The sequence below is a fragment of the Lethenteron reissneri genome, unplaced genomic scaffold, assembly GCF_015708825.2.
Source record: "Lethenteron reissneri isolate LAM-NWPU_2019-01 unplaced genomic scaffold, ASM1570882v1 scaffold_1541, whole genome shotgun sequence".
NCBI lineage: Eukaryota > Metazoa > Chordata > Hyperoartia > Petromyzontiformes > Petromyzontidae > Lethenteron > Lethenteron reissneri.
This window is the reverse complement of record NW_026891269.1, coordinates 23,758-37,092: the sequence shown is the minus strand read 5'-3', so window position 1 is coordinate 37,092 and position 13,335 is coordinate 23,758. Positions and strand designations below refer to the sequence as shown.

General features: G+C 50.7%; 1 protein-coding gene across 1 annotated transcript; it reads left to right on the top strand.

Annotated features, from left to right (window-relative positions):
* Positions 1-216: 216 nt before the first annotated feature.
* Positions 217-9,142, top strand: LOC133362597 (G1/S-specific cyclin-D2-like). Its single transcript, XM_061581525.1, has 5 exons — positions 217-414; positions 3,413-3,628; positions 5,323-5,482; positions 6,643-6,791; positions 8,975-9,142. Exons 1-5 carry the CDS (start codon positions 217-219, stop codon positions 9,140-9,142), a joined length of 891 nt encoding a protein of 296 aa, XP_061437509.1.
* Positions 9,143-13,335: the final 4,193 nt, after the last annotated feature.

The window sequence follows — 13,335 nt, the reverse complement described above, 5'->3', positions numbered from 1 at the left end:
ACAAGTGTCTCCGGAACCTGTTACACCAGTAAGAGCATCAATACTGCAGCTGCTGCAGCTGCTATTACATTTCTCAGACTCCTACAATATTTCATCTTTCGTGTAAAAAAAAATCATTCTTGGAGCAGAAGAAGAAGGGACAGTCCACCATCAACCAACCCGCCCCCCACCACCACCACCTTGTAACGAAAAGGGCCCCCCACGACCCCAGAAGGAATGGAGTTGATGTGTGGCGAGGCAGCTGGCATCAAGAGGGCTTTAGTAGATCCCCACCTCCTGCAAGACAAGAGGGTTTTGTCCAACTTGCTGAGCTTGGAGGAGCGATACGTGCCCAGTGCGTCGTACTTCGAGTGCGGCGTGCAGACCGACATCCAGCCCTTCATGAGAAGGACGCTCGCCACGTGGATGCTGGAGGTAGCGTGGTGGCATCAACGTCAAACATCGCCATCAACATCATCACTATCATCATCATAACTATCATCATCATCACTATCACCACCACCACCATCATCACTATCACCACCACCACCAACATCATCACTATCATAATCATCACTATCACCACCACCACCATCATCACTATCATAATCATCACTATCACCACCATCATCATCATCACTATCACCACCAACATCACTATCATAATCATCACTATCATAATCATCATCACTATCACCACCACCATCATCATCACCACCACCATCATCATCACTATCATAATCATCACTATCATCATCATCACTATCACCACCACCATCATCATCACTATCACCACCAACATCATCACTATCACCACCACCATCATCACTATCACCACCATCATCACTATCACCACCATCATCATCACTATCACCAACATCATCACCACCATCATCATCACTATCACCACCACCATCACTATCACCACCATCATCATCATCACTATCACCACCACCATCACTAGGGTGAGTGAGTGGGTGGGATGGTGAGTGGGTGGGTGAGTGGGGGGGGTGAGTGGGTGGGTGAGAGGGGGGGTGAGTGGGGGGTGAGTGGGAGGGTGAGTGGGGGGGTGAGCGAGTGGGTGAATGGGTGGGTGAGTGGGTGGGTGAATGGGTGGGTGAGTGGGTGGGTGAGAGGGTGGGTGAGTGGGGGGAGTGAGTGGGTGGGTGAGAGGGGGGGGGTGAGTGAGTCTGGGGGAGTGAGTGGGTGGGTGAGAGGGAGGGTGAGTGAGTGGGTGAGTGGGGGGGAGTGGGTGGGGGGGTGAGAGGGGGGGTGAGAGGGGGGGTGAGTGGGGGGGTGAGTGGGTGGGTGAGTGGGGGAGAGTGAGTGGGTGGGTGAGGGGGTGAGTGAGTGGGTGGGTGAGTTGGTGAGTGGGTGAGTGGGGGGGTTGAGTGAGTGGGGGGGTGAGTGGGTTCATAGCGCTCACGGCCAACACCAGTGACGATTATCTGAACCGGTCCTGGGCCTCCCCTAGGTCGACTCAGCCTCAAATGAGTACTTGGTGCGGTGTGTAAATATCGCCACTGGGGAGACAAAGGCGGTCGGGCGTGGTGCTGGCCACCCACCCCCTCGTGTGCCGTTCCGGTCTTCATAGGTGCTACTCGCTAACAGCACTTTCCCCTACAGTCAGTTAAGGCTACACGGGGGATCTTTGTCTGTGTGTGCACGTGTACATATTTGCCGCGAGTGATACATTAGTTAATGTCTGTATACTGTAGATGCAGGTAACGTGAAATAAAATATGCGCGTCGTTAATTGTGAACGTGAACACGTGTTTGTGTCTGTGTTAGTGATGTATTGTGTGTGTGTTAGTGATGTACGTTGTCAACATTAGTGGCTACACACGCGCACACACACAGCTACAGACAGTGCAGCAAACACGGCGTGGTTTGCATCTCCGTTGAACTCAAAAGGATAAAAAAACAACCTGGTACCGGTAGGAACCTCCTGGTTACACCAGCCCACAGGGGATTATTGTGTCCGTCGTGCAGGGAGGGGCTGGGTGGGGAGGGAGGGGAGGGGCTGGGTGGGGCTGGGTAGGGGGTGTGAGGGGTTGGGCTGGGTGGGGAGGGGCTGGATGGGGAGGGTTGGGTGGGGCGGGTGGGGAGGGGCTGGGGCTGGGTGGGGGGTTGGAGGAGAGGGGAGGGGTTGGGCTGGGTGGGGAGGGAGGGGCTGGGTGGGGAGGGGCTGGATGGGGAGGGTTGAGCTGGGTGGAGAAGAGAGGGTGGGGCTGGGTGGGGAGGGGCTAGGTGGGGAGGGTGGGGCTGGGTGGGGAGGGGAGGGTGGAGCTGGGTGGGGAGGGTGGGGAGGGTGGGGAGGGGCTGGGGCTGGGTGGGGGGTTGGAGGAGAGGGGAGGGTGGGGATGGAGGGTGGGGCTGGGTGGGGGGGTCAGGGTCTCACCACACCACCCCACACACACAAAGAGTGGGGGTCAGGGGTCAGGGTCCCACCCCACGCACCACCAACCCACCAACCCCCCCCACTTTGGTTGGCCCGATTGTTGCGACTGTGACCTGAATTCATTTCGGAGCGAACGTGTCTCAGGAATTCAGGGACCGTCTCTCTTCTGCCAGGGACAAGCCCCTGTTGCTGTCACCAGCGCTTACCAATCTTTCTCTCGTGTCATCGCTTAACAATGTCGCTTGAATGCATCTTGCGACAACGACAACCACCACAACAACAAAAGCCAACATTAAATACAGTCAAACCTTGGATTTTGAGCATAATTCGTTCGCTTGTAATCCAAAGCACTCGTTCATCAGTTGTGATCACGTGACGCTCTGCAGACAAAGCGTACACTACATGTACTACTCGTATTGCAAGACCACTCGCTCGTTTATCAAATTAATATTTATTTTTAAAAATGTTGCTCGTCTTGCAAAACACTCGCAGACCAAGTTTACTCGCAATCCAAGGTTTTGCTTGAAAATATGTATACACGTTGCATATGTGGTGTGCGTGTAATATACACGCTTGGTTATCTCACTTGGGGTTTGCAACATCTTGAATTTATGCTGCACATGTTAAGCTACACAACGTAAAATTTCGATTTAAAGCTGCATTTCCCATAAATATGCTAAATTCTTCTTGATATGCAAATTCCTTTGTCAAGGCGCTCTTCCCCCTCCAACCCAGCTTAAATATACGCTGCCAAGCCTGGTGGTGTTTCATTCAGACGCTGTCTTTCCCGACAGACCTGTTCTTCACCTGAGGACGGCTGCTTGCCGAAACGTCGTGAGAATTTTTCATTAAAAGAAAATATGTTATATTTTTATTATTTTATTATTTCCCTTCTGCGTGACTTTACCGAAAGAACCAAGAAGACTACACAACGTTATTGATTGCCGTTTTGTATTTGCAAAAACAAAAGATCTCCTTTTTTAACCGGAGTCGCGTGTTGTTTTTCCCTTTTCGGCGCGCAACTTTGTCGTAGGTATGTGAAGACCAGCGGTGCGAAGAGGAGGTCTTCACCTTGGCAATGAATTATTTGGACCGGTATTTGGCCGTGATGCCGACCAAAAAAAGCCACCTTCAATTGCTCGGAGCCGCGTGCATGTTCCTGGCTTCCAAGCTCCGAGAAACGATCCACCTGACCGCCGAAAAGCTGTGCGTCTACACGGACAACTCCATCAGACTCCAAGAGCTGCTGGTGACGAGATTTGAAACCCGACCACACAAAGCGGCTTTTCAATTCCCCTTTTCCCTGCTCTGTTACTAATTTTCTACAGCCATAAGACCTAATTTTTCCAGCAACAAAACTGACACCTTTTTTGTTACAAGGAGTCATATTTGCATTGACCACAATACCTGCGGTCGGAAAGCAAACAAACAAACACAACTCTGATAATATATGCACTGACCCTTTTATCTGACAAGTTTTGTTGCCAGATAAAAGGGTAAAAAAACAATGCTCATATTTGCTACTGGCCAATGAGATTCCAATGGTGTAAATGCTTTACCCCGAGCTCTCATACTCTGATGGTGCGTTGTCTTTGAGTTGTGCGCCTTTTGGCGTCATCTGGTCCAACACCATGTGAGACTAGGCTCTAAGGAAAGCTGTCTCGGGTGTGGACCAATCAACGTCAAGGACAGTGCGTACATTATCAGAGTTGTGTTTTTCTTTGCATTCCGACCGCAGGTATTGTGGTCAATGCAAACATGACTCCTTGTAAAAAAAGGTGTCAGTTTTGTTGCCAGATAAAAGGGTAAAAAACAATTATCATATTTGCTACTGGCAAATGAGGTTCCAATGGTGTAAATGCTTACCCCGAGCTCTCATACTCTGATGGTGCATTGTCTTTGAGTTGTGCGCCTTTTGGCATCATCTGGTCCAACACCATGTGAGACTAGGCTCTAAGGAAAGCTGTCTCGGGTGTGGACCAATCAACTTCAAGGACAGTGCATACATTATCAGAGTTGTGTTTTTGTTTGCATTACGACTGCAGGTATTGCGGTCAATGCAAACACGACTCCTTGTAAAAAAAAGGTGTCAGTTTTGTTGCCAGATAAAAGGGAATAAAAAACCAATGATCATATTTTGCTGCTGGCAAATGAGGTTCCGATAGTCTAATTCTTCCATTTAGTGAGCTTATAATGATTCCGCTCTGTTACAATATTAGCCGTTGGAACTTGAAAGAAATTATATGAAACCGCCATCTTCCGACGTCCTCGCACAGTCCTGCGCGCTCTTCCTCGAAAAGAATAAATTGTCAAAAAATTAACCCGTAAAAACAAAGTTTTTCACTATAAATCCTTTATATGCGTGGCATCGGAGCGGCTAGAGTCATCTCGTCCTCTGGCTTGAGATGGCTGCCACCTATGGGTCAGATGATTGTCTCGCAGCATTAAACAATTGGTAATTAAATATTAAAAAATTTCTCCCTAAAAAGTGTAAAATTTAGGAATTTTTTTTCACGAAAATGCATTGTCACGCACAACGAGTCTGTGTGCAAAATGTCAGCTCGATTGGATCACGGGAAGTGGGTTAAAACACGACCGAAAAATTTGCACGGTCCTAAGCAAGCACGCAAGCAAGCGAACTTAATATAAAGGATTTTAAAAATTCCCTAAACAGTGTAAAATTTTGGGGGAAAAATTCACGAAAATTGTCACGCACAACGAGTCTGTGTGCAAAATGTCAGCTCGATTGGATCACGGGAAGTGTGTTAAAAAAACGACCGAAAGATTTGCACGGTCCTAAGCAAGCACGCAAGCAAGCGAACTTAATATAAAGGATTTTAAAAATCGGCGCTTCGGGGGTGGGTGGGTGGGTGGGGGGCACCGGATGAAACATCGGCAGACCCAGCTGTAACGCCTTCTTGCGTCTTCTTCCACGTCTGGCAGGACATGGAGCGACTGGTGCTGTGCCGGCTGAGATGGGACTTGGCTGCCGTAACGCCGCACGACTTCTTGGAGCACATCCTCAGCGAGCTGCCCGTGCCGGCCGAGAAGCTTCAGCTCCTCCGCAAGCACACGTACACCTTCATCGCCCTCTGTGCCACCGGTATGCACAGACATTTTTCCTTGAGCCTACTTTAAACGTGTGGGTTTTTTGAAAAGTAGTGTTTTTTTTCCACGGGTAATTTGTCAAACGTGTGCATGCTTGCGTAGAGCTGTTACAATATTACACACACCAGGATATACAACTCCCAGGGGCTAGGGTGTCCTACTCTGAGTCTGATTCGGAGTGAGACCTCTGCTGATAAACTGGAGCCCGGTCATAAGCACACTGCCCAGGTTATGGGAAACTCTCCACTCTCTCCACAACTGCCCCATCACCAATTGGGAGTTGTGGGGGTGGAGTGTCCGATGGTATAAAATACCCAGGCAGGTGCTTAGTTTTGATGGGGCTGATGGTAAGGCCCCACCTCTTAGTGGCACGCTCCAGTCTCAGCAGCAGCAGCGTCTCCAACTCCTCTTCTGAATGAGCAGCTATTACCAAATCATCGGCATACATGCGTAGAGAAGCTCTCACGGACGCACTCGGAGACGGAGGTAAGTTCGGGGCTTTCGCCAGGGTTTATTGAAGCTGTTACAATACACACACAACAGGGTGCACAACTCCCAGGGGCTAGAGGGGTCCTACTCTGAGTCCGGGTCCCTGCCGGCTGGCTCCGGTCTCTCTCTCGTGTCGGATCGGGGACTCTGCCGACTCCACCGACCGGAGAGAGAAGCCGTGCTTGTGATTCCAGCTGTGTTTGTGATTCCAGCTGTGCTTGTGATTCCAGCTGTGTTTGTGATTCCAGCTGTGCTTGTGATTCCAGCTGTGTTTCTGATTCCAGCTGTGTTTGTGATTCCAGCTGTGCTTGTGATTCCAGCTGTGTTTCTGATTCCAGCTGTGTTTGTGATTCCAGCTGTGCTTGTGATTCCAGCTGTGTTTCTGATTCCAGCTGTGTTTGTGATTCCAGCTGTGCTTGTGATTCCAGCTGTGTTTCTGATTCCAGGTGTGTTTGTGATTCCAGCTGTGTTTTGTTGGCTCGGTGCCTCCGCCCGTTGACGACCTTCCGCTTGTAACCGTCGCTTTGCTTTCCGTGTGAGCGGTGCTGAAGTCCGCTGCTTCGGTGGAGCCAGGGAGGGAGAGGGGTGGGTGGCTAGAGAAGCCACCCGCTACGTGATGCAGGACACTGACCTCTGCTCGTGTTCTTCCACCGCGTGCGTGTGCAGACTTCACGTTCGCCACGTACCCGCCCTCCATGATCGCCGCAGCCAGCGTGGGGGCAGCCGTGCGGGGCGCGCGGCTCAGCCGGAAGGACGAGCGCCTGTCGGTTGCCCCGCTCGCCGAGACCCTCGCCAAGATCGTCAACAGCGACGCGGTGAGCCCAGCCGCCGCATCCACCCAACACCCCCCCCCATCCCGCCTGTCCCCCCCCCCCCCCCCCCCCGAATGGGTCGTTCACGTTAATCGCGGTGCGTCCCGTCAGCCACAATCTGACAATGACCACGGATTGTACGCCGGGTCGTCGGTCGCTACCGTGTCCAAACGCTTGGCTCTCAAGCCCGCCGAGTTCCTGGCGAAGCTCTCCCCGGCGCACGGAGCGAAACGTCGGACGTCGTGCCGGATCACTTGCGGCGGAGGTCGCAAAAGCGATTCGTGGCTTTGCCGTCGCATTAGCAAACACCTTCGCCGTAGGGGCCCCCGACAACCTAGAACAGGGGTCGGCAACCAAAATAACAAGAAGAGCCATTTCTTTCCAATTCGGTACAAAATTCAGTATTTCAAGAGCCGCAATGCATCTGAGTACATACGTACTCATCGTCAAGAAGTAGCCCGTAAAGAGCCGCATGCGGCTCCGGAGCCATAGGTTGCCGACCCCTGACCTAGAAGATGAACCTAGTTCAAGTTCATTTAGTAGGTTTTGCCCTGTGAGCCATTCGGCTCTTGAATCGGGTGCAACCGCAACAAACAGAAAACAAAAACATGAACAAGAAAACATCTTAAAGTGAATATGTGACTGAGTGCAAACAGAAAATCAAAGAAAAGACAGCAAAATATTGCAGAAAAAAAACATCGTACACCAACACTGTGTGCAAACATCCCAGTGGGATGCAAGTCAAACAACAACAACAACAACCACAAGACAACTTAGATTAAGGCCATCAGTCTAACTCTGTACTACAACAGACAAACATGGCAAAACCAATACACTTTTCGAAATCACCAAAATAAAGCCATAAAAGCAATGAAACAGTGCAGGTCATAGGAACTGTGACCGAATGTTCACAATAAAAGTTCACAATAGTTACTACGTAGCCCTGCTTACGTCTCCATACAAGTGACGGGCACCGCTAAACGTGCTAAATTCACGTGAAAGCGTGAATGAGCAATTTTGTACTGGCAAATGAGGTTCCAATGGTGTAAATGCTTTACCCCGAGCTCTCATACTCTGATGGTGCGTTGTCTTTGAGTTGTGCGCTTTTTGGCGTCATCAGGTCCAACCCATGTGAGACTAGGCTCTAAGGAAAGCTGTCTCGGGTGTGGGCCAATCAACTTCAAGGACCATGTGAGACTAGGCTCTAAGGAAAGCTGTCTCGGGTGTAAACCAATCAACTTCAAGGACCATGTGAGACTAGGCTCTGAGGAAAGCTGTCTCGGGTGTGGACCAATCAACTTCAAGGACCATTTGAGACTAGGCTCTAAGGAAAGCTGTCTCGGGTGTGGACCAATCAACTTCAAGGACCATGTGAGACTAGGCTCTAAGGAAAGCTGTCTCGGGTGTGGACCAATCAACTTCAAGGACCATGTGAGACTAGGCTCTAAGGAAAGCTGTCTTGGGTGTGGACCAATCAACTTCAAGGACCATGTGAGACTAGGCTCTAAGGAAAGCTGTCTCAGGTGTGGACCAATCAACTTCAAGGACCATGTGAGACTAGGCTCTAAGGAAAGCTGTCTCGGGTGTGGACCAATCAACTTCAAGGACCATGTGAGACTAGGCTCTAAGAAAAGCTGTCTCGGGTGTGGACCAATCAACTTCAAGGACAGTGCATACATTATCAGAGTTGTGAATCAACCAGCGCACGCTGGTTGATTCTATTCCCCAGAGGGAGGGGAGGGGGGAGCCTTTTGCCACGGGTGGAAGTGACACATTCCGCTGGTGACTTGCCAAGGAGGGAGCACTGTTGACTTGCATTTGGCATTAATAATTTATCAACCGCGGTGATGATCGATGCCTTTGACACTTGATAGCTGCGCCGATGATGATGTTGGTGGTGGTGACGATGGGTAACAATGATTAACGCCCTGCTGATGATGATGATGCTGATGATGATGCTGGTGGTGGTGGCGATGATGACTGCCCTGCTGATGATGATGGTGGTGGTGCTGGTGGTGGTGGCGATGATGACTGCCCTGCTGATGATGCTGATGGTGGTGGGGGTGGTGGTGGCGATGATGGCCGCCCTGCTGATGATGATGATGATGCTGATGATCGTGGTGATGCTGGTGCTGGTGGTGGCGATGATGGCCGGGGGTGCTAATCCCTCTCGCCCCCCCCGGCAGCTCTGCCTGCTGGCCTGCCAGGATCAGATGGAGGGCGTTCTGGGGGCGAGCCTCCCGCAGGCTCAACAGCTGCAGCAGCAGCAGCAGGGCTCCCCGCAGTCACCGAGTGGCGTGGACGAGCTCGACGTGGCCGGCACCCCCACGGACGTACGGGACGTCGCGCTCTGACCGCACCCGCTGGTTTGTGTGGGGGGGGGGGGAGAGGCGTTCTCCGCGACCCGTCCCGACGACGATCCTCCCGGCGACAACGAAAATCCAGGAGAGAAGAAAGTCAACGGCGGTGCAGCCCCTTGTGCTTTAATGTTTCCATTGAAGAGCTTTTACCCCCCCCCACCCCCCGCCCTCTTTTGCCTTGAACTCCTGCAAGAAAACGAATATGAAAAGGTGGAAGGCAGGAAGAGAAAGACATTTAGTTGAATGACTCTTTGGTTCTTTTGGTAAAGTGACGTGTAAAGAGAAAGTAATAAATTAAATACTAGCATACTACGACGTTTTGATTGCAACACAAGCAATCGTCATCAGGTATAAATGAAATAGAAACACAAATCTCGTATACTTAGAAATGTAATACAACAGAGAGTCGGATAACATAACAGTCAACACCCTACCAGTCACGTATAAAGATAAAATAATAAATAAAATACTAGCATACGACACAAGCAATCGTCATCAGGTGTGAAATCCACAGCAGGAAATTTTCAAATTTTATTTTGAAACCACAGCAAGAAATTATCACATTTTCTTGCTGTGGATGATTGCTTGTGTTGCAGTCGAAACGTCGTGAGAATTGTATTGTTTAATATTATTGTTGTTTTATTATTTCCCTTCTACGTGACTTTACCAAAAGAACCAAGAATATGAATCCCTGCAGTCACGAAAGCTTTAAATCAAAATTTGTATAATCTCTTGCTTAACGTTAAAATGTACACGAAATATATTTCACGATTATACGAACAATTCGTATGACATTACTCTTGTTGTTAGCTTGCCACTGAATTTCGTTGGTTGTTTCCCTATCATCGGTGTCCGGGAAGACGTCTAGCCAAGCAACGTTTACACCTTAATTGAGTAGACAAGAACTGTCACAACAGAGAGGAGTGTACAGTATGTATAAAGAGCAGCTTCTAAGAGGCGTAGATTGCTGAGAATTGCGGAGAAAGTGATTGTCGGTAAGTTGCGATGTTTAAGGATGTAGGTAAAGTCGACCAGAGTTTTGCAGACTGGAAGGTTTTTGAGGGTCATACGAATAGTTTTGCTTTGAAGTGGCCATTCTTTTCACGTTTAAATCATCAGTTCGTGTGTTTTTTTGTTATCATTTTGTACTTCAATTGACGGTTTAAATTTGGGCCGATACTTTTTGCATCCATTCTGGTGAGATGTATTTTGCTAAGCCGTGTGCGTGTTAATATATGCTGAGTGTTAATGTGCATAGGCTTTCGTGGCCAATGCTACGATTGATAACTGGTCCAAAATTCTCATTTTTTTGGCTTTTCAACGTGATCGATTTCGTAAAACGAAATTGGCACATTTTCCCACGCGACGGCTTGATTTTCATTGGCGAATTTTACGAATAACGTGAACCCCCTGTAATAAATCGGCGCGTTCTGTTTACGTGACAGCAACCTTACTAAGTGTGGCTGTATCGGGTGGAGGTGGGGGGGGTACGACACGTTTACACGATCTCACGCAACAAAACGTTGCCACAGTTGAACAAGTCGCGTGCCAAATGCAGTGGCGGCTCCTGCAAAATCTCTCAGGGGGGGCAAATGTCTGGATGATTGATAAGGATAAGGTCCACCCATGCAATGAATAAATTAACAGCTTAAGCATGTAAAGGCAACTTCACTTCTTTAATATTAATGCAAAATAAAGTGACTCTTACAATACATCTTGTTTGTTTATATACTCACTATTAAAACAAACCACTCAAGTTTATTTTATTAAAGATTCCACTAGGTAGCGATAAATTATATTGTTGGATGAAACGTGCTTACGTATGATGACGTAAGCACGTATGATGACGTAAGCACGTTAGGGCTTGCCCTTCCGGAAGCCATAGATAATGCATTGGAGCGCCCCCGTTCGAAAAAAAACATCTTTGAATGTAAGTCTATGGGGCCACTCGGGGCGATTCTCAGCCGGAGTGAAATCGCCCCAAAAGAGGCGGTACTCCACAGAACGTGACATGACGCTGATTGGACTATATCCAGAGGCTGCACAGTGACGGCTAGCGTGACTCTGTGGTTGAATGACATTGGTGGTGCGTCGCCCAATCGCCCTAATGAAGAAACCGCCCCTGGCCAAATGACTGTTTTGGTAATCGTTCTATCTTCCCCACGTTACCACGCACGCTTGCGCCTGTTCAACTTGTCGGTCGTGCAGGGTACAATAATGAATTTTTGGTCCGAAGTTGAACCGTACTGAGAACGGGGTGGTTGGGGGGGGGTGGGGCGTATTGTACAAGTCTGGCAAGTTGACTGGTGGAGGAGCATTTGCTGCTTGCAATGGAATCAATTGTGGACAAAAACATTGGGGGCAGGGGCAAAACACATTCACAGCTGGTATATATATGTAATATTGTAAATTACGGCGGGAGACCACTTGACGGGTAGCACACTTTATTAACACTTTCCCTAGCCACAATAACACGTGTGGACAACTACAGCTCACGCTACACGTTCCACCCGGCTACACACACACGGGCTCTCCAGCCCCATAGCTTCCAGGGGAACTCCCAGACCCACCCCAGCTGGGGTATGGATCACGACCACTGGGTCCCGCGGCCCGGCCCTCACAAGGACGTCCGGCCGCGGGTCCCAAGGTCCCGCCTCTGAGCCACACAGGGTCCCGGCCCTTACAAAGACAGCGGGGCTAGGGGTCTCAGGGCCCTATCTCTTCCTCCTCCGTCTTCCGTCTTCACTGGTTACCAACTCCCCGAGCGCCCACGCGCATCGCCTTTTATAGTCCTCCGCTCCCGAGGAGACGGAGCCTATGCGGACCGCGATGTGAGCACCCACTCTAGTTGACCAATCACCACGCGTTGCCACACGATCCCTTTTGCCAGCACGTGTCACCACCACATAACCAATCACCACGCGCTGCCACACGATCCCTCACTGTCAGCGCGCGTCACCAATACACAGCCAATCACCACGCGCTGCCACACGATCCCTACTGCCAGCGCGTATCACCACTACATCACCCCCTCCCACATAGCTCGCAGCCGGCCCGGCTGCCAAAAAAAACTCCACTCCCCAAGTGTGCCCCGTAACATAACCATAATGCAACACAACAACACAACACAACAACGACGTTAACCAGTAACAACAACGAACTATGTACAAACTGACGAGTAACACAATAAAAGTTATTTTGAAAAGACCGACGTGTCCAGTGTCTCCTCGACTCCCGATCCCCCTCCCGCTTGCTCCTTGAACGGAACGATAGAGCGGTCGAACGGACGGGGAACGCCGTGACGAGACGATCCGGCCGACTCGTCCCGCACCTCCACCTCATTTATTGGGTCAGGAAAAGTGGCGCGATCTAGCGCGAGTCTGCCTGGCCGGTCCGTCGTATGGGACGGGACGCTGTTGACCGTCCGGTGGCTCCGGCAGCCCAGGAAGGCACGGTTCGGGCCTGGAAGAACCGCCCGTGCCGCGGGGATCCGGTCGCCGGTGGTCGGCAGCCGTCAGTTCCGAGACACCTGGGAGCGGATCAGGCGAAAACATGTGAGGATCAGGCGGAGACATTTCCCTCCCCGGGTCGTCGGTCACATCATATGCTCGGTCCTCACGACATAAAGGAAGGCCATATGGTGGCGAGAACGGTTTCAGCCGGGAGGGGTGAACGTACCAACGGCGCTTTCCCCATTTTATCTGAACACACTGGGGGCGTGCAACCCGCACGACCTCCACGGGTCCCCGCCATGGCCTCAATAATTTAGGCGACGTAGCCAAAGGTGCATGAGGGCAGTGCAGCCAGGCCCTATCGCCCGGTTTCCAATCGTGCACGGACACCTTCCGTGCACGCAAGCGCTCGTTGGCGATTTGGCGAGACCTTGAATTTAGCCGTGCGGCCTCCCGTGCCTCGGCCAGTTTTGCAATGTTAAATTTAATATGGTCGGCCAACTTGGAATTAGGCCGTGGCACGGAAAGTCCCAGCTGAGTCTCCATGGGCGGATCGGCCTCCCGACCGTACATCAGATAAAATGGGGAAAATCCCGTAGCTGCATGGGGGGCCATCCTGTACGCGGCGAGGACCCCCGGGACCTGCAAGTCCCAGTCAACCTGTGCCTCGCACACCTGCTGGCACAACATGGAAGTTAAAGTTCTGTGGAGTCGCTCCACCATCCTGTCAGTCTG